Source organism: Ascaphus truei, unplaced genomic scaffold (genome assembly GCF_040206685.1).
Source record: "Ascaphus truei isolate aAscTru1 unplaced genomic scaffold, aAscTru1.hap1 HAP1_SCAFFOLD_520, whole genome shotgun sequence".
In the NCBI taxonomy this organism is placed as follows: domain Eukaryota; kingdom Metazoa; phylum Chordata; class Amphibia; order Anura; family Ascaphidae; genus Ascaphus; species Ascaphus truei.
This window is the reverse complement of record NW_027456851.1, coordinates 249,040-269,396: the sequence shown is the minus strand read 5'-3', so window position 1 is coordinate 269,396 and position 20,357 is coordinate 249,040. Positions and strand designations below refer to the sequence as shown.

Genomic DNA, 20,357 nt, shown 5'->3' with positions numbered 1-20,357 from the left:
CAGGGAGAGGGCAGAGCGCGCAGGGAGGGGGCAGAGCGCGCAGGGAGAGGGCAGGGCGCGCAGGGAGAGGGCAGTGCGCGCAGGGAGAGGGCAGGGCGCGCAGGGAGAGGGCAGAGCGCGCAGGGAGAGGGCAGAACGCGCAGGGAGAGGGCAGAGCGCGCAGGGAGAGGGCAGAGCGCGCAGGGAGAGGGCAGAGCGCGCAGGGAGAGGGCAGAGCGCGCAGGGAGAGGGCAGGGCGCGCAGGGAGAGGGCAGGGCGCGCAGGGAGAGGGCAGGGCGCGCAGGGAGAGGGCAGAGCGCGCAGGGAGAGGGCAGAGCGCGCAGGGAGGGCAGAGTGCGCAGGGAGGGCAGGGCGCGCAGGGAGAGGGCAGTGCGCGCAGGGAGAGGGCAGAGCGCGCAGGGAGAGGGCAGAGCGCGCAGGGAGAGGGCAGAGCGCGCAGGGAGGGCAGAGCGCGCAGGGAGGGCAGGGCGCGCAGGGAGAGGGCAGAGCGCGCAGGGAGAGGGCAGAGCGCGCAGGGAGAGGGCAGAGCGCGCAGGGAGAGGGCAGAGCGCGCAGGGAGAGGGCAGAGCGCGCAGGGAGAGGGCAGAGCGCGCGGGGGGAGCGCACGGGGAGAGGGCAGAGCACGCAGGGAGAGGGCAGAGCGCGCAGGGAGAGGGCAGAGCGCGCAGGGAGAGGGCAGGGCGCGCAGGGAGAGGGCAGTGCGCGCAGGGAGAGGGCAGAGCGCGCAGGGAGAGGGCAGGGCGCGCAGGGAGAGGGCAGAGCGCGCAGGGAGAGGGCAGAGCGCGCAGGGAGAGGGCAGAGCGCGCAGGGAGAGGGCAGAGCGCGCAGGGAGAGGGCAGAACGCGCAGGGAGAGGGCAGAGCGCGCGGGGGGAGCGCACGGGGAGAGGGCAGAGAGTATTGTGTCCGTTATAATCACCTGAACACTTCGCTCCAGGACTTGGTCACTGCACCGGTCAGCGGCTCCGTCAGCTGCTCATTGAAGTCAATGACGCCGCAGGCGGCCGAGCTGTAGGCTCCTAGCCGGCTGCAGGCCGCTCTATATGTGGGGTACGGGTACCCCCCCGATTCCTGGGGGTGCAGACACGGGGAGGTTACGGGGTACTAGCCGGCTGCAGGCCGCTCTATATGTGGGGTACGGGTACCCCCCGATTCCTGGGGGAGCAGACACGGGGAGGTTATGGGGTACTAGCCGGCTGCAGGCCGCTCTATATGTGGGGTACGGGTACCCCCCCGATTCCTGGGGGAGCAGACACGGGAAGGTTACGGGGTACTAGCCGGCTGCAGGCCGCTCTATATGTGGGGTACCCCCCGATTCCTGGGGGAGCAGACACGGGGAGGTTACGGGGTACTAGCCGGCTGCCGGCTGCTCTATATGTGGGGTACCCCCCGATTCCTGGGGGTGCAGACACGGGGAGGTTACGGGGTACTAGCCGGCTGCCGGCTGCTCTATATGTGGGGTACCCCCCAATTCCTGGAGGAGCAGACACGGGGAGGTTACGGGGTACTAGCCGGCTGCAGGCCGCTCTATATGTGGGGTACCCCCCCGATTCCTGGGGGAGCAGACACGGGGAGGTTACGGGGTACTAGCCGGCTGCAGGCCGCTCTATATGTGGGGTACCCCCCGATTCCTGGGGGAGTAGACACGGGGAGGTTACGGGGTACTAGCCGGCTGCAGGCCGCTCTATATGTGGGGTACCCACCCGATTCCTGGGTTAGCAGACACGGGGAGGTTACGGGTTACTAGCCAGCTGCAGGCCGCTCTATATGTGGGGTACGGGTACCCCCCCGATCCCTGGGGGAGCAGACACGGGGAGGTTATGGGGTACTAGCCGGCTGCCGGCTGCTCTATATGTGGGGTACCCCCCGATTCCTGGGGGTGCAGACACGGGGAGGTTACGGGGTACTAGCCGGCTGCCGGCTGCTCTATATGTGGGGTACCCCCCAATTCCTGGAGGAGCAGACACGGGGAGGTTACGGGGTACTAGCCGGCTGCAGGCCGCTCTATATGTGGGGTACCCCCCCGATTCCTGGGGGAGCAGACACGGGGAGGTTACGGGGTACTAGCTGGCTGCAGGCCGCTCTATATGTGGGGTACCCCCCGATTCCTGGGGGAGCAGACACGGGGAGGTTACGGGGTACTAGCCGGCTGCAGGCCGCTCTATATGTGGGGTACCCACCCGATTCCTGGGTTAGCAGACACGGGGAGGTTACGGGTTACTAGCCAGCTGCCGGCCGCTCTATATGTGGGGTACGGGTACCCCCCCGATCCCTGGGGGAGCAGACACGGGGAGGTTATGGGGGTACTAGCCGGCTGCAGGCCGCTCTATATGTGGGGTACGGGTACCCCCCGATTCCTGGGGGTGCAGACACGGGGAGGTTACGGGGGTACTAGCCGGCTGCAGGCCGAGGGAGACAGCAGGGGGGGGGCACCTGGGCAGCAGAGGGAGACAGCAAGGGGGGCACCTGGGAAGCAGAGGGAGACAGCAGGGGGGGGGCACCTGGGAAGCAGAGGGAGACAGAAGCAGAGGGAGACAGCAGGGGGGGGCACCTGGGCATCAAAGGGAGGCCACAGGGGGGGGCACCTGGGCAGCAGAGGGAGACCGCAGGGGGGGGGCGCCTGGGCAGCAGAGGGAGACAGCAGGGGGGGCACCTGGGCAGCAGAGGGAGACAGCAGGGGGGGGCACCTGGGCAGCAGAGGCAGACAGCAGGGGGGGGGCACCTGGGCAGCAGAGGCAGACAGCAGGGGGGGGCACCTGGGCAGCAGAGGCAGACAGCAGGGGGGGGCACCTGGGCAGCAGAGGCAGACAGCAGGGGGGGGCACCTGGGCAGCAGAGGGAGACAGCAGGGGTGGGGCACCTGGGCAGCAGAGGGAGACAGCAGGGGGGGGGCACCTGGGCAGCAGAGGGAGACAGCAGGGGGGGGCACCTGGGCAGCAGAGGGAGACAGCAGGGGTGGGGCACCTGGGCAGCAGAGGCAGACAGCAGGGGGGGGCACCTGGGCAGCAGAGGGAGACAGCAGGGGGGGGCACCTGGGCAGCAGAGGCAGACAGCAGGGGGGGGCACCTGGGCAGCAGAGGGGAGACAGCAGGGGGGGGGGCACCTGGGCAGCAGAGGGAGACAGCAGGGGGGGGGCACCTGGGCAGCAGAGGCAGACAGCAGGGGGGGGGCACCTGGGCAGCAGAGGGAGACAGCAGGGGGGGGCACCTGGGCAGCAGAGGCAGACAGCAGGGGGGGGCACCTGGGCAGCAGAGGGAGACAGCAGGGGGGGGCACTTGGGCAGCAGAGGGAGACAGCAGGGGGCACTTGGGCAGCATCAGAGCACTTACCCGTGAGCCCCACTTCTGCACGGTAACCTCACAGACCTCCTCCGCCTGCCTCACCCCCACATCCAAACTGCTCCTAATCTTCACGTTCAGGAAATGCATCATGTTGTTATCGCACAGACACACCGCCTCGTCCAGCTGCTTCTTCAGCTCCGAGAGGCAGCTCTGCACCGCGTGCTGCACCTGTGTCTGGTGGCGGTCATCCTGCGCGGGACACGTCACACACCTTACCTTCAGAACTGCTCCCTGAATGGGTTACTAGTTATGCACTTCTCGTCAGGCAGTGCCATGTGCTCACCAGGGTCTGGCGATTGGTCAAGTAAGTGATCACGTCACTAATGATGCAGGCCATCTCCCGGACCACTCGTCCTGCAGCCAGCATGGAGCATCGGAGAGCTGTCTGCACAGCAAGGTCCCTGAGAGCCGGGATCTCTGAGATAAGGGAGAACAGAGACCGTATTATACACTGCCCGCCCTGCACAGCAAGGTCCCTGAGAGCCGGGATCTCTGAGCACAGGGAGGAGATCGTATTATACACTGCCCGTCCTGCACAGCAAGGTCCCTGAGAGCCGGGATCTCTGAGCACAGGGAGAGACCGTATTATACACTGCCCGCCCTGCACAGCAAGGTCCCTGAGAGCCGGGATCTCTGAGCACAGGGAGACCGTATTATACACTGCCCGCCCTGCACAACAAGGTCCCTGAGAGCCGGGATCTCTGAGCACAGGGAGACCGTATTATACACTGCTCGCCCTGCACAACAAGGTCCCTGAGAGCCGGGATCTCTGAGCACAGGGAGAGACCGTATTATACACTGCCCGCCCTGCACAGCAAGGTCCCTGAGAGCCGGGATCTCTGAGCACAGGGAGACCGTATTATACACTGCCCGCCCTGCACAGCAAGGTCCCTGAGAGCCGGGATCTCTGAGCACAGGGAGAGACCGTATTATACACTGCCCGCCCTGCACAGCAAGGTCCCTGAGAGCCGGGATCTCTAAGCACAGGGAGAGACCGTATAATACACTGCCCGCCCTGCACAGCAAGGTCCCTGAGAGCCGGGATCTCTGAGATAAGGGAGAGACCGTATTATACACTGCCCGCCCTGCACAGCAAGGTCCCTGAGAGCCGGGATCTCTGAGCACAGGGAGAGACCGTATTATACACTGCCCGCCCTGCACAGCAAGGTCCCTGAGAGCCAGGATCTCTGAGCACAGGGAGAGACCGTATTATACACTGCCCGCCCTGCACAGCAAGGCCCCTGAGAGCCGGGATCTCTGAGCACAGAGAGGAGAGACCGTATTATACACTGCCCGCCCTGCACAGCAAGGTCCCTGAGAGCCGGGATCTCTGAGCACAGGGAGAGGCCGTATTATACACTGCCCGCACTGCACAGCAAGGTCCCTGAGAGACGGGATATCTGAGCACAGGGAGACCGTATTATACACTGCCCGCCCTGCACAGCAAGGTCCCTGAGAGCCGGGATCTCTGAGCACAGAGAGGAGAGACCGTATTATACACTGCCCGCCCTGCACAGCAAGGTCCCTGAGAGCCGGGATCTCTGAGCACAGGGAGAGACCGTATTATACACTGCCCGCCCTGCACAGCAAGGTCCCTGAGAGCCGGGATCTCTGAGCACAGGGAGAGACCGTATTATACACTGCCCGCCCTGCACAGCAAGGTCCCTGAGAGCCGGGATCTCTGAGCACAGGGAGACTGTATTATACACTGCCCGCCCTGCACAGCAAGGCCCCTGAGAGCCGGGATCTCTGAGCACAGGGAGAGACCGTATTATAAACTGCCCGCCCTGCACAGCAAGGTCCCTGAGAGCCGGGATCTCTGAGCACAGAGAGGAGAGACCGTATTATACACTGCCCGTCCTGCACAGCAAGGCCCCTGAGAGCCGGGATCTCTGAGCACAGGGAGAGACCGTATTATACACTGCCCGCCCTGCACAGCAAGGTCCCTGAGAGCCGGGATCTCTGAGCACAGGGAGGAGAGACCGTATAAAACACTGCCCGCCCTGCACAGCAAGGTCCCTGAGAGCCGGGATCTCTGAGCACAGGGAGACCGTATTATACACTGCCCGTCCTGCACAGCAAGGTCCCTGAGAGCTGGGATCTCTGAGCACAGGGAGAGACCGTATTATACACTGCCCGCCCTGCACAGCAAGGTCCCTGAGAGCCGGGATCTCTGAGCACAGGGAGAGACCGTATTATACACTGCCCGCCCTGCACAGCAAGGTCCCTGAGAGCCGGGATCTCCGAGCACAGGGAGAGACCGTATTATACACTGCCCGCCCTGCACAGCAAGGTCCCTGAGAGCCGGGATCTCTGAGCACAGAGAGGAGACCGTATTACACACTGCCCGCTCTGCACAGCAAGGTCCCTGAGAGCCGGGATCTCTGAGCACAGGGAGAGACCGTATTATACACTGCCCGCCCTGCACAGCAAGGTCCCTGAGAGCCGGGATCTCTGAGCACAGGGAGAGACCGTATTATACACTGCCCGCCCTGCACAGCAAGGTCCCTGAGAGCCGGGATCTCTGAGCACCGGGAGAGACCGCATTATACACTGCCCGTCCTGCACAGCAAGGTCCCTGAGAGCCGGGATCTCTGAGCACAGGGAGAGACCGTATTATACACTGCCCGCCCTGCACAGCAAGGTCCCTGAGAGCCGGGATCTCTGAGCACAGGGAGAGACCGTATTATACACTGCCCGCCCTGCACAGCAAGGTCCCTGAGAGCCGGGATCTCTGAGCACAGGGAGGAGACCGTATTATACACTGCCCGTCCTGCACAGCAAGGTCCCTGAGAGCCGGGATCTCTGAGCACAGGGAGAGACCGTATTATACACTGCCCGCCCTGCACAGCAAGGTCCCTGAGAGCCGGGATCTCTGAGCACAGGGAGACTGTATTATACACTGCCCGCCCTGCACAGCAAGGCCCCTGAGAGCCGGGATCTCTGAGCACAGGGAGAGACCGTATTATAAACTGCCCGCCCTGCACAGCAAGGTCCCTGAGAGCCGGGATCTCTGAGCACAGGGAGAGACCGTATTATACACTGCCCGTCCTGCACAGCAAGGTCCCTGAGAGCCGGGATCTCTGAGCACAGGGAGACTGTATTATACACTGCCCGCCCTGCACAGCAAGGCCCCTGAGAGCCGGGATCTCTGAGCACAGGGAGAGACCGTATTATACACTGCCCGCCCTGCACAGCAAGGTCCCTGAGAGCCGGGATCTCTGAGCACAGAGAGGAGAGACCGTATTATACACTGCCCGTCCTGCACAGCAAGGCCCCTGAGAGCCGGGATCTCTGAGCACAGGGAGAGACCGTATTATACACTGCCCGCCCTGCACAGCAAGGTCCCTGAGAGCCGGGATCTCTGAGCACAGGGAGGAGAGACCGTATAAAACACTGCCCGCCCTGCACAGCAAGGTCCCTGAGAGCCGGGATCTCTGAGCACAGGGAGACCGTATTATACACTGCCCGTCCTGCACAGCAAGGTCCCTGAGAGCCGGGATCTCTGAGCACAGGGAGAGACCGTATTAGACACTGCCCGCCCTGCACAGCAAGGTCCCTGAGAGCCGGGATCTCTGAGCACAGGGAGAGACCGTATTATACACTGCCCGCCCTGCACAGCAAGGTCCCTGAGAGCCGGGATCTCTGAGCACAGGGAGACCGTATTATACACTGCCCGCCCTGCACAGCAAGGTCCCTGAGAGCCGGGATCTCCGAGCACAGGGAGAGACCGTATTATACACTGCCCGCCCTGCACAGCAAGGTCCCTGAGAGCCGGGATCTCTGAGCACAGGGAGAGACCGTATTATACACTGCCCGCCCTGCACAGCAAGGTCCCTGAGAGCCGGGATCTCTGAGCACAGGGAGAGACCGTATTATACACTGCCCGTCCTGCACAGCAAGGTCCCTGAGAGCCGGGATCTGAGCACAGGGAGACCGTATTATACACTGCCCGTCCTGCACAGCAAGGTCCCTGAGAGCCGGGATCTCTGAGCACAGGGAGAGACCGTATTATACACTGCCCGCCCTGCAGAGCAAGGTCCCTGAGAGCCGGGATCTCTGAGCACAGGGAGAGACCGTATTATACACTGCCCGCCCTGCACAGCAAGGTCCCTGAGAGCCGGGATCTCTGAGCACAGGGAGAGACCGTATTATACACTGCCCGTCCTGCACAGCAAGGTCCCTGAGAGCCGGGATCTCTGAGCACAGGGAGAGACCGTATTATACACTGCCCGCCCTGCACAGCAAGGTCCCTGAGAGCCGGGATCTCTGAGCACAGGGAGAGACCGTATTATACACTGCCCGCCCTGCACAGCAAGGTCCCTGAGAGCCGGGATCTCTGAGCACAGGGAGGAGACCGTATTATACACTGCCCGTCCTGCACAGCAAGGTCCCTGAGAGCCGGGATCTCTGAGCACAGGGAGGAGACCGTATTATACACTGCCCGTCCTGCACAGCAAGGTCCCTGAGAGCCGGGATCTCTGAGCACAGGGAGGAGACCGTATTATACACTGCCCGCCCTGCACAGCAAGGTCCCTGAGAGCCGGGACCTCTGAGCACAGGGAGAGACCGTATTATACACTGCCCGCCCTGCACAGCAAGGTCCCTGAGAGCCGGGATCTCTGAGCACAGGGAGAGACCGTATTATACACTGCCCGCCCTGCACAGCAAGGTCCCTGAGAGCCGGGATCTCTGAGATAAGGGAGAGACCGTATTATACACTGCCCGTCCTGCACAGCAAGGTCCCTGAGAGCCGGGATCTCTGAGCACAGGGAGGAGACCGTATTATACACTGCCCGCCCTGCACAGCAAGGTCCCTGAGAGCCGGGACCTCTGAGCACAGGGAGAGACCGTATTATACACTGCCCGCCCTGCACAGCAAGGTCCCTGAGAGCCGGGATCTCTGAGCACAGGGAGAGACCGTATTATACACTGCCCGCCCTGCACAGCAAGGTCCCTGAGAGCCGGGATCCCTGAGCACAGAGAGGAGACCGTATTATACACTGCCCGCCCTGCACAGCAAGGTCCCTGAGAGCCGGGATCTCTGAGCACAGGGAGAGACCGTATTATACACTGCCCGCCCTGCACATCAAGGTCCCTGAGAGCCGGGATCTCTGAGCACAGGGAGACCGTATTATACACTGCCCGCCCTGCACAGCAAGGTCCCTGAGAGCCGGGATCTCTGAGCACAGGGAGAGACCGTATTATACACTGCCCACCCTGCACAGCAAGGTCCCTGAGAGCCGGGATCTCTGAGCACAGGGAGACCGTATTATACACTGCCCGCCCTGCACAGCAAGGTCCCTGAGAGCCGGGATCTCTGAGCACAGGGAGACTGTATTATACACTGCCCGCCCTGCACAGCAAGGTCCCTGAGAGCCAGGATCTCTGAGCACAGGGAGAGACCGTATTATACACTGCCCGCCCTGCACAGCAAGGTCCCTGAGAGCCGGGATCTCTGAGCACAGGGAGAGACCGTATTATACACTGCCCGCCCTGCACAGCAAGGTCCCTGAGAGCCGGGATCTCTGAGCACAGGGAGAGACCGTATTATACACTGCCCGCCCTGCACAGCAAGGTCCCTGAGAGCCGGGATCTCTGAGCACAGGGAGAGACCGTATTATACACTGCCCGCCCTGCACAGCAAGGTCCCTGAGAGCCAGGATCTCTGAGCACAGGGAGAGACCGTATTATACACTGCCCGCCCTGCACAGCAAGGTCCCTGAGAGCCGGGATCTCTGAGCACAGGGAGACCGTATTATACACTGCCCGCCCTGCACAGCAAGGTCCCTGAGAGCCGGGATCCCTGAGCACAGGGAGAGACCGTATTATACACTGCCCGTCCTGCACAGCAAGGTCCCTGAGAGCCGGGATCTCTGAGCACAGAGAGGAGACCGTATTATACACTGCCCGCCCTGCACAGCAAGGTCCCTGAGAGCCGGGATCTCTGAGCACAGGGAAACCGTATTATACACTGCCCGCCCTGCACAGCAAGGTCCCTGAGAGCCGGGATCTCTGAGCACAGGGAGAGACCGTATTATACACTGCCCGCCCTGCACAGCAAGGTCCCTGAGAGCCGGGATCTCTGAGCACAGGGAGAGACCGTATTATACACTGCCCGCCCTGCACAGCAAGGTCCCTGAGAGCCAGGATCTCTGAGCACAGGGAGAGACCGTATTATACACTGCCCGCCCTGCACAGCAAGGTCCCTGAGAGCCGGGATCTCTGAGCACAGGGAGACCGTATTATACACTGCCCGCCCTGCACAGCAAGGTCCCTGAGAGCCGGGATCTCTGAGCATAGGGAGAGACCGTATTATACACTGCCCGCCCTGCACAGCAAGGTCCCTGAGAGCCGGGATCTCTGAGCACAGAGAGGAGACCGTATTATACACTGCCCGTCCTGCACAGCAAGGTCCCTGAGAGCCGGGATCTCTGAGCACAGAGAGGAGACCGTATTATACACTGCCCGCCCTGCACAGCAAGGTCCCTGAGAGACGGGATCTCTGAGCACAGGGAGAGACCGTATTATACACTGCCCGCCCTGCACAGCAAGGTCCCTGAGAGCCGGGATCTCTGAGCACAGGGAGAGACCGTATTATACACTGCCCGCCCTGCACAGCAAGGTCCCTGAGAGCCGGGATCTCTGAGCACAGGGAGAGACCGTATTATACACTGCCCGCCCTGCACAGCAAGGTCCCTGAGAGCCGGGATCTCTGAGCACAGGGAGAGACCGTATTATACACTGCCCGTCCTGCACAGAAAGGTCCCTGAGAGCCGGGATCTCTGAGCACAGGGAGAGACCGTATTATACACTGCCCGCCCTGCACAGCAAGGTCCCTGAGAGCCGGGATCTCTGAGCACAGGGAGACCGTATTATACACTGCCCGCCCTGCACAGCAAGGTCCCTGAGAGCCAGGGTCTCTGAGCACAGAGAGAAGACCGTATTATACACTGCCCGCCCTGCACAGCAAGGTCCCTGAGAGCCGGGATCTCTGAGCACAGGGAGACCGTATTATACACTGCCCGCCCTGCACAACAAGGTCCCTGAGAGACGGGATATCTGAGCACAGGGAGAGACCGTATTATACACTGCCCGCCCTGCACAGCAAGGCCCCTGAGAGCCGGGATCTCTGAGCACAGGGAAACCGTATTATACACTGCCCGCCCTGCACAGCAAGGTCCCTGAGAGCCGGGATCTCTGAGCACAGGGAGACCGTATTATACACTGCCCGCCCTGCACAGCAAGGTCCCTGAGAGCCGGGATCCCTGAGCACAGGGAGAGACCGTATTATACACTGCCCGCCCTGCACAGCAAGGTCCCTGAGAGCCGGGATCTCTGAGCACAGGGAGAGACCGTATTATACACTGCCCGCCCTGCACAGCAAGGTCCCTGAGAGCCGGGATCCCTGAGCACAGGGAGAGACCGTATTATACACTGCCCGCCCTGCACAGCAAGGTCCCTGAGAGCCGGGATCTCTGAGCACAGGGAGAGACCGTATTATACACTGCCCGCCCTGCACAGCAAGGTCCCTGAGAGCCGGGATCTCTGAGCACAGGGAGGAGATCGTATTATACACTGCCCGCCCTGCACCGCAAGGTCCCTGAGAGCCGGGATCTCTGAGCACAGGGAGAGGCCGTATTATACACTGCCCGCCCTGCACAGCAAGGTCCCTGAGAGCCGGGATCTCTGAGCACAGGGAGAGACCGTATTATACACTGCCCGCCCTGCACAGCAAGGTCCCTGAGAGCCGGGATCTCTGAGCACAGGGAGAGACCGTATTATACACTGCCCGTCCTGCACAGCAAGGCCCCTGAGAGCCGGGATCCCTGAGCACAGGGAGAGACCGTATTATACACTGCCCGCCCTGCACAGCAAGGCCCCTGAGAGCCGGGATCTCTGAGCACAGGGAGACCGTATTATACACTGCCCGCCCTGCACAGCAAGGTCCCTGAGAGCCGGGATCTCTAAGCACAGGGAGGAGACCGTATTATACACTGCCCGCCCTGCACAGCAAGGTCCCTGAGAGCCGGGATCTCTGAGCACAGGGAGAGACCGTATTATACACTGCCCGCCCTGCACAGCAAGGTCCCTGAGAGCCAGGATCTCTGAGCACAGGGAGAGACCGTATTATACACTGCCCGCCCTGCACAGCAAGGTCCCTGAGAGCCGGGATCTCTGAGCACAGGGAGGAGATCGTATTATACACTGCCCGCCCTGCACAGCAAGGTCCCTGAGAGCCGGGATCTCTGAGCACAGGGTGGAGACCGTATTATACACTGCCCGCCCTGCACAGCAAGGTCCCTGAGAGCCGGGATCTCTGAGCACAGGGAGAGACCGTATTATACACTGCCCGCCCTGCACAGCAAGGTCCCTGAGAGCCGGGATCTCTGAGCACAGGGAGAGACCGTATTATACACTGCCCGCCCTGCACAGCAAGGTCCCTGAGAGCCGGGATCTCTGAGCACAGGGAGAGACCGTATTATACACTGCCCGCCCTGCACAGCAAGGTCCCTGAGAGCCGGGATCTCTGAGCACAGAGAGGAGACCGTATTATACACTGCCCGCCCTGCACAGCAAGGTCCCTGAGAGCCGGGATCTCTGAGCACAGGGAGAGACCGTATTATACACTGCCCGCCCTGCACAGCAAGGTCCCTGAGAGCCGGGATCTCTGAGCACAGGGAGAGACCGTATTATACACTGCCCGCCCTGCACAGCAAGGTCCCTGAGAGACGGGATATCTGAGCACAGGGAGGAGACCGTATTATACACTGCCCGCCCTGCACAGCAAGGTCCCTGAGAGCCGGGATCTCTGAGCACAGGGAGACCGTATTATACACTGCCCGCCCTGCACAGCAAGGTCCCTGAGAGACGGGATCTCTGAGCACAGGGAGAGACCATATTATACACTGCCCGCTCTGCACAGCAAGGTCCCTGAGAGCCGGGATCTCTGAGCACAGGGAAACCGTATTATACACTGCCCGCCATGCACAGCAAGGTCCCTGAGAGCCGGGATCTCTTAGCACAGGGAGAGACCGTATTATACACTGCCCGCCCTGCACAGCAAGGTCCCTGAGAGCCGGGATCTCTGAGCACAGGGAGAGACCGTATTATACACTGCCCGCCCTGCACAGCAAGGTCCCTGAGAGCCGGGATCTCTGAGCACAGAGAGGAGGCCGTATTATACACTGCCCGCCCTGCACAGCAAGGTCCCTGAGAGCCGGGATCTCTGAGCACAGGGAGACCGTATTATACACTGCCCGCCCTGCACAGCAAGGTCCCTGAGAGCCGGGATCTCTGAGCACAGGGAGAGACTGTATTATACACTGCCCGCCCTGCACAGCAAGGTCCCTGAGAGCCGGGATCTCTGAGCACAGGGAGACCGTATTATACACTGCCCGCCCTGCACAGCAAGGTCCCTGAGAGCCGGGATCTCTGAGCACAGGGAGGAGACCGTATTATACACTGCCCGCTCTGCACAGCAAGGTCCCTGAGAGCCGGGATCTCTGAGCACAGGGAGGAGACCGTATTATACACTGCCCGCTCTGCACAGCAAGGTCCCTGAGAGCCGGGATCTTTGAGCACAGGGAGAGACCGTATTATACACTGCCCGACCTGCACAGCAAGGTCCCTGAGAGCCGGGATCTCTGAGCACAGGGAGGAGACCGTATTATACACTGCCCGCCCTGCACAGCAAGGTCCCTGAGAGCCGGGGTCTCTGAGCACAGGGAGAGGCCGTATTATACACTGCCCGCCCTGCACAGCAAGGTCCCTGAGAGCCGGGATCTCTCAGCACAGGGAGAGACCGTATTATACACTGCCCGCTCTGCACAGCAAGGTCCCTGAGAGACGGGATATCTGAGCACAGGGAGAGACCGTATTATACACTGCCCGCCCTGCACAGCAAGGTCCCTGAGAGCCGGGGTCTCTGAGCACAGGGAGAGGCCGTATTATACACTGCCCGCCCTGCACAGCAAGGTCCCTGAGAGCCGGGATCTCTGAGCACAGGGAGGAGACCGTATTATACACTGCCCGCTCTGCACAGCAAGGTCCCTGAGAGACGGGATCTCTGAGCACAGGGAGAGACCGTATTATACACTGCCCGCTCTGCACAGCAAGGTCCCTGAGAGCCGGGATCTCTGAGCACAGGGAGAGACCGTATTATACACTGCCCGCCCTGCACAGCAAGGTCCCTGAGAGCCGGGATCTCTGAGCACAGGGAGAGACCGTATTATACACTGCCCGCCCTGCACAGCAAGGTCCCTGAGAGCCGGGATCTCTGAGCACAGGGAGAGACCGTATTATACACTGCCCGCCCTGCACAGCAAGGCCCCTGAGAGCCGGGATCTCTGAGCACAGGGAAACCGTATTATACACTGCCCGCCCTGCACAGCAAGGTCCCTGAGAGCCGGGATCTCTGAGCACAGGGAGAGACCGTATTATACACTGCCCGCCCTGCACAGCAAGGTCCCTGAGAGCCGGGATCTCTGAGCACAGGGAGAGACCGTATTATACACTGCCCGTCCTGCACAGCAAGGTCCCTGAGAGACGGGATCTCTGAGCACAGGGAGAGACCGTATTATACACTGCCCGCCCTGCACAGCAAGGTCCCTGAGAGCCGGGATCTCTGAGCACAGGGAGAGACCGTATTATACACTGCCCGTCCTGCACAGCAAGGTCCCTGAGAGCCGGGATCTCTGAGCACAGGGAGGAGAGACCGTATTATACACTGCCCGACCTGCACAACAAGGTCCCTGAGAGCCGGGATCTCTGTGCACAGGGAGAGACCGTATTATACACTGCCCGACCTGCACAGCAAGGTCCCGGAGAGCCGGGATCTCTGAGCACAGGGAGGAGAGACCGTATTATACACTGCCCGCCCTGCACAGCAAGGTCCCTGAGAGCTGGGATCTCTGAGCACAGGGAGAGACCGTATTATACACTGCCCGCCTGCACAGCAAGGCCCCTGAGAGCCGGGATCTCTGAGCACAGGGAGAGACCGTATTATACACTGCCCGCCTGCACAGCAAGGCCCCTGAGAGCCGGGATCTCTGAGCACAGGGAGACTGTATTATACACTGCCCGCCCTGCACAGCAAGGTCCCTGAGAGCCGGGATCTCTGAGCACAGGGAGAGACCATATTATACACTGCCCGCTCTGCACAGCAAGGTCCCTGAGAGCCGGGATCTCTGAGCACAGGGAGAGACCGTATTATACACTGCCCGCCCTGCACAGCAAGGTCCCTGAGAGCCGGGATCTCTGAGCACAGGGAGAGACCGTATTATACACTGCCCGCCTGCACAGCAAGGCCCCTGAGAGCCGGGATCTCTGAGCACAGGGAGACTGTATTATACACTGCCCGCCCTGCACAGCAAGGTCCCTGAGAGCCGGGATCTCTGAGCACAGGGAGGAGACCGTATTATACACTGCCAGCCCTGCACAGCAAGGTCCCTGAGAGCCGGGATCTCTGAGCACAGGGAGAGGCCGTATTATACACTGCCCGCCCTGCACAGCAAGGTCCCTGAGAGCCGGGATCTCTGAGCACAGGGAGAGACCGTATTATACACTGCCCGCCCTGCACAGCAAGGTCCCTGAGAGCCGGGATCTCTGAGCACAGAGAGGAGACCGTATTATACACTGCCCGCCCTGCACAGCAAGGTCCCTGAGAGCCGGGATCTCTGAGCACAGGGAGAGACCATATTATACACTGCCCGCTCTGCACAGCAAGGTCCCTGAGAGCCGGGATCTCTGAGCACAGGGAGAGACCGTATTATACACTGCCCGCCCTGCACAGCAAGGTCCCTGAGAGCCGGGATCTCTGAGCACAGGGAGAGACCGTATTATACACTGCCCGCCCTGCACAGCAAGGTCCCTGAGAGCCGGGATCTCTGAGCACAGGGAGAGACCGTATTATACACTGCCCGCCCTGCACAGCAAGGCCCCTGAGAGCCGGGATCTCTGAGCACAGGGAAACCGTATTATACACTGCCCGCCCTGCACAGCAAGGTCCCTGAGAGCCGGGATCTCTGAGCACAGGGAGAGACCGTATTATACACTGCCCGCCCTGCACAGCAAGGTCCCTGAGAGCCGGGATCTCTGAGCACAGGGAGAGACCGTATTATACACTGCCCGTCCTGCACAGCAAGGTCCCTGAGAGACGGGATCTCTGAGCACAGGGAGAGACCGTATTATACACTGCCCGCCCTGCACAGCAAGGTCCCTGAGAGCCGGGATCTCTGAGCACAGGGAGAGACCGTATTATACACTGCCCACCCTGCACAGCAAGGTCCCTGAGAGCCGGGATCTCTGAGCACAGGGAGGAGAGACCGTATTATACACTGCCCGACCTGCACAACAAGGTCCCTGAGAGCCGGGATCTCTGTGCACAGGGAGAGACCGTATTATACACTGCCCGACCTGCACAGCAAGGTCCCGGAGAGCCGGGATCTCTGAGCACAGGGAGGAGAGACCGTATTATACACTGCCCGCCCTGCACAGCAAGGTCCCTGAGAGCTGGGATCTCTGAGCACAGGGAGAGACCGTATTATACACTGCCCGCCTGCACAGCAAGGCCCCTGAGAGCCGGGATCTCTGAGCACAGGGAGAGACCGTATTATACACTGCCCGCCTGCACAGCAAGGCCCCTGAGAGCCGGGATCTCTGAGCACAGGGAGACTGTATTATACACTGCCCGCCCTGCACAGCAAGGTCCCTGAGAGCCGGGATCTCTGAGCACAGGGAGGAGACCGTATTATACACTGCCCGCCCTGCACAGCAAGGTCCCTGAGAGCCGGGATCTCTGAGCACAGGGAGAGGCCGTATTATACACTGCCCGCCCTGCACAGCAAGGTCCCTGAGAGCCGGGATCTCTGAGCACAGGGAGAGACCGTATTATACACTGCCCGCCCTGCACAGCAAGGTCCCTGAGAGCCGGGATCTCTGAGCACAGAGAGGAGACCGTATTATACACTGCCCGCCCTGCACAGCAAGGTCCCTGAGAGCCGGGATCTCTGAGCACAGGGAGAGACCATATTATACACTGCCCGCTCTGCACAGCAAGGTCCCTGAGAGCCGGGATCTCTGAGCACAGGGAGGAGATCGTATTATACACTACCCGCCATGCACAGCAAGGTCCCTGAGAGCCGGGATCTCTGAGCACAGGGAAACCGTATTATACACTGCCCGCCCTGCACAGCAAGGTCCCTGAGAGCCAGGATCTCTGAGCACAGGGAGAGACCGTATTATACACTGCCCGCCCTGCACAGCAAGGTCCCTGAGAGCCGGGATCTCTGAGCACAGGGAGACCGTATTATACACTGCCCGCCCTGCACAGCAAGGTCCCTGAGAGCCGGGATCTCTGAGCACAGGGAGAGACCGTATAATACACTGCCCGCCCTGCACAGCAAGGTCCCTGAGAGCCGGGATCTCTGAGCACAGGGAAACCGTATTATACACTGCCCGCCCTGCACAGCAAGGTCCCTGAGAGCCAGGATCTCTGAGCACAGGGAGAGACCGTATTATACACTGCCCGCCCTGCACAGCAAGGTCCCTGAGAGCCGGGATCTCTGAGCACAGGGAGAGACCGTATTATACACTGCCCACCCTGCACAGCAAGGTCCCTGAGAGCCGGGATCTCTGAGCACAGGGAGAGACCGTATTATACACTGCCCGCCCTGCACAGCAAGGTCCCTGAGAGCCGGGATCGCTGAGCACAGAGAGGAGACCGTATTATACACTGCCCGCCCTGCACAACAAGGTCCCTGAGAGACGGGATATCTGAGCACAGGGAGAGACCGTATTATTCACTGCCCGCCCTGCACAGCAAGGTCCCTGAGAGCCGGGATCTCTGAGCACAGGGAGAGACCGTATTATACACTGCCCGCCCTGCACAGCAAGGTCCCTGAGAGCCGGGATCTCTGAGCACAGGGAGGAGAGAGACCGTATTATACACTGCCCGCCCTGCACAGCAAGGTCCCTGAGAGCCGGGATCTCTGAGCACAGGGAGAGACCGTATAATACACTGCCCGCCCTGCACAGCAAGGTCCCTGAGAGCCGGGATCTCTGAGATAAGGGAGGAGACCGTATTATACACTGCCCGCCCTGCACAGCAAGGTCCCTGAGAGCCGGGATCTCTGAGCACAGGGAGGAGAGAGACCGTATTATACACTGCCCGCCTGCACAGCAAGGTCCCTGAGAGCCGGGATCTCTGAGCACAGGGAGAGACCGTATTATACACTGCCCGCCCTGCACAGCAAGGTCCCTGAGAGCCGGGATCTCGGAGCACAGGGAGGAGACCGTATTATACACTGCCCGTCCTGCACAGCAAGGTCCCTGAGAGCCGGGATCTCTGCGCACAGGGAGAGACCGTATTATACACTGCCCGCCCTGCACAGCAAGGTCCCTGAGAGCCGGGATCTCTGCGCACAGGGAGAGACCGTATTATACACTGCCCGCCCTGCACAGCAAGGTCCCTGAGAGCCGGGATCTCTGAGCACAGGGAGACCGTATTATACACTGCCCGCCCTGCACAGCAAGGCCCCTGAGAGCCGGGATCTCTGAGCACAGAGAGAGACCGTATTATACACTGCCCGCCCTGCACAGCAAGGTCCCTGAGAGCCGGGATCTCTGAGCACAGGGAGAGACCGTATTATACACTGTCCGCCCTGCACAGCAAGGTCCCTGAGAGCCGGGATCTCTGAGCACAGGGAGAGACCGTATTATACACTGCCCGCCCTGCACAGCAAGGTCCCTGAGAGCCGGGATCTCTGAGCACAGAGAGGAGACCGTATTATACACTGCCCGCCCTGCACAGCAAGGTCCCTGAGAGCCGGGATCTCTGAGCACAGGGAGAGACCGTATTATACACTGCCCGCCCTGCAAGGTCCCTGAGAGCCGGGATCTCTGAGCACAGGGAGAGACCGTATTATACACTGCCCGCTCTGCACAGCAAGGTCCCTGAGAGCCGGGATCTCTGAGCACAGGGAGACTGTATTATACACTGCCCGCCCTGCACAACAAGGTCCCTGAGAGCCGGGATCTCTGCGCACAGGGAGAGACCGTATTATACACTGCCCGCCCTGCACAGCAAGGTCCCTGAGAGCCGGGATCTCTGAGCACAGGGAGAGACCGTATTATACACTGCCCGCCCTGCACAGCAAGGTCCCTGAGAGCCGGGATCTCTGCGCACAGGGAGACCGTATTATACACTGCCCGCCCTGCACAGCAAGGTCCCTGAGAGCCGGGATCTCTGAGCACAGGGAGAGACCGTATTATACACTGCCCGCCCTGCACAGCAAGGTCCCTGAGAGCCGGGATCTCTCAGCACAGGGAGGAGAGACCGTATTATACACTGCCCGCCCTGCACAGCAAGGTCCCTGAGAGCCGGGATCTCTGAGCACAGAGAGGAGACCGTATTATACACTGCCCGCCCTGCACAGCAAGGTCCCTGAGAGCCGGGATCTCTGAGCACAGGGAGGAGATCGTATTATACACTGCCCGCCCTGCACCGCAAGGTCCCTGAGAGCCGGGATCTCTGAGCACAGGGAGAGGCCGTATTATACACTGCCCGCCCTGCACAGCAAGGTCCCTGAGAGCCGGGATCTCTGAGCACAGGGAGAGACCGTATTATACACTGCCCGTCCTGCACAGCAAGGTCCCTGAGAGCCGGGATCTCTGAGCACAGGGAGACTGTATTATACACTGCCCGCCCTGCACAACAAGGTCCCTGAGAGCCGGGATCTCTGAGCACAGAGAGGAGACCGTATTATACACTGCCCGCCCTGCACAGCAAGGTCCCTGAGAGCCGGGATCTCTGAGCACAGTGAGAGGCCGTATTATACACTGCCCGCCCTGCACAGCAAGGTCCCTGAGAGCCGGGATCTCTGAGCACAGGGAGAGACCGTATTATACACTGCCCGCCCTGCACAGCAAGGTCCCTGAGAGCCGGGATCTCTGAGCACAGGGAGAGACCGTATTATACACTGCCCGCCCTGCACAGCAAGGTCCCTGAGAGACGGGATATCTGAGCACAGGGAGGAGACCGTATTATACACTGCCCGCCCTGCACAGCAAGGTCCCTGAGAGCCGGGATCTCTGAGCACAGGGAGACCGTATTATACACTGCCCGCCCTGCACAGCAAGGTCCCTGAGAGACGGGATCTCTGAGCACAGGGAGAGACCATATTATACACTGCCCGCTCTGCACAGCAAGGTCCCTGAGAGCCGGGATCTCTGAGCACAGGGAAACCGTATTATACACTGCCCGCCATGCACAGCAAGGTCCCTGAGAGCCGGGATCTCTTAGCACAGGGAGAGACCGTATTATACACTGCCCGCCCTGCACAGCAAGGTCCCTGAGAGCCGGGATCTCTGAGCACAGGGAGAGACCGTATTATACACTGCCCGCCCTGCACAGCAAGGTCCCTGAGAGCCGGGATCTCTGAGCACAGAGAGGAGGCCGTATTATACACTGCCCGCCCTGCACAGCAAGGTCCCTGAGAGCCGGGATCTCTGAGCACAGGGAGACCGTATTATACACTGCCCGCCCTGCACAGCAAGGTCCCTGAGAGCCGGGATCTCTGAGCACAGGGAGAGACTGTATTATACACTGCCCGCCCTGCACAGCAAGGTCCCTGAGAGCCGGGATCTCTGAGCACAGGGAGACCGTATTATACACTGCCCGCCCTGCACAGCAAGGTCCCTGAGAGCCGGGATCTCTGAGCACAGGGAGGAGACCGTATTATACACTGCCCGCTCTGCACAGCAAGGTCCCTGAGAGCCGGGATCTCTGAGCACAGGGAGGAGACCGTATTATACACTGCCCGCTCTGCACAGCAAGGTCCCTGAGAGCCGGGATCTTTGAGCACAGGGAGAGACCGTATTATACACTGCCCGACCTGCACAGCAAGGTCCCTGAGAGCCGGGATCTCTGAGCACAGGGAGGAGACCGTATTATACACTGCCCGCCCTGCACAGCAAGGTCCCTGAGAGCCGGGGTCTCTGAGCACAGGGAGAGGCCGT

At 61.1% G+C, this 20,357-nt stretch overlaps 1 protein-coding gene across 1 annotated transcript in view; it reads right to left on the bottom strand.

Annotated features, from left to right (window-relative positions):
- Positions 1-917: 917 nt before the first annotated feature.
- NUGGC (nuclear GTPase, germinal center associated) overlaps positions 918-20,357 on the bottom strand; it is a gene marked incomplete at its 3' end in the record, with an annotated part of 159,592 nt that continues 140,152 nt past the window's right edge. The window contains exons 11-13 of the mRNA XM_075584277.1: positions 3,622-3,755; positions 3,327-3,527; positions 918-1,069 (exon numbers count right to left, since the gene is read on the bottom strand). Coding sequence (XP_075440392.1) covers positions 918-1,069; positions 3,327-3,527; positions 3,622-3,755 — 487 coding nt within the window. The remainder of the gene's footprint in view (positions 1,070-3,326; positions 3,528-3,621; positions 3,756-20,357) is intronic.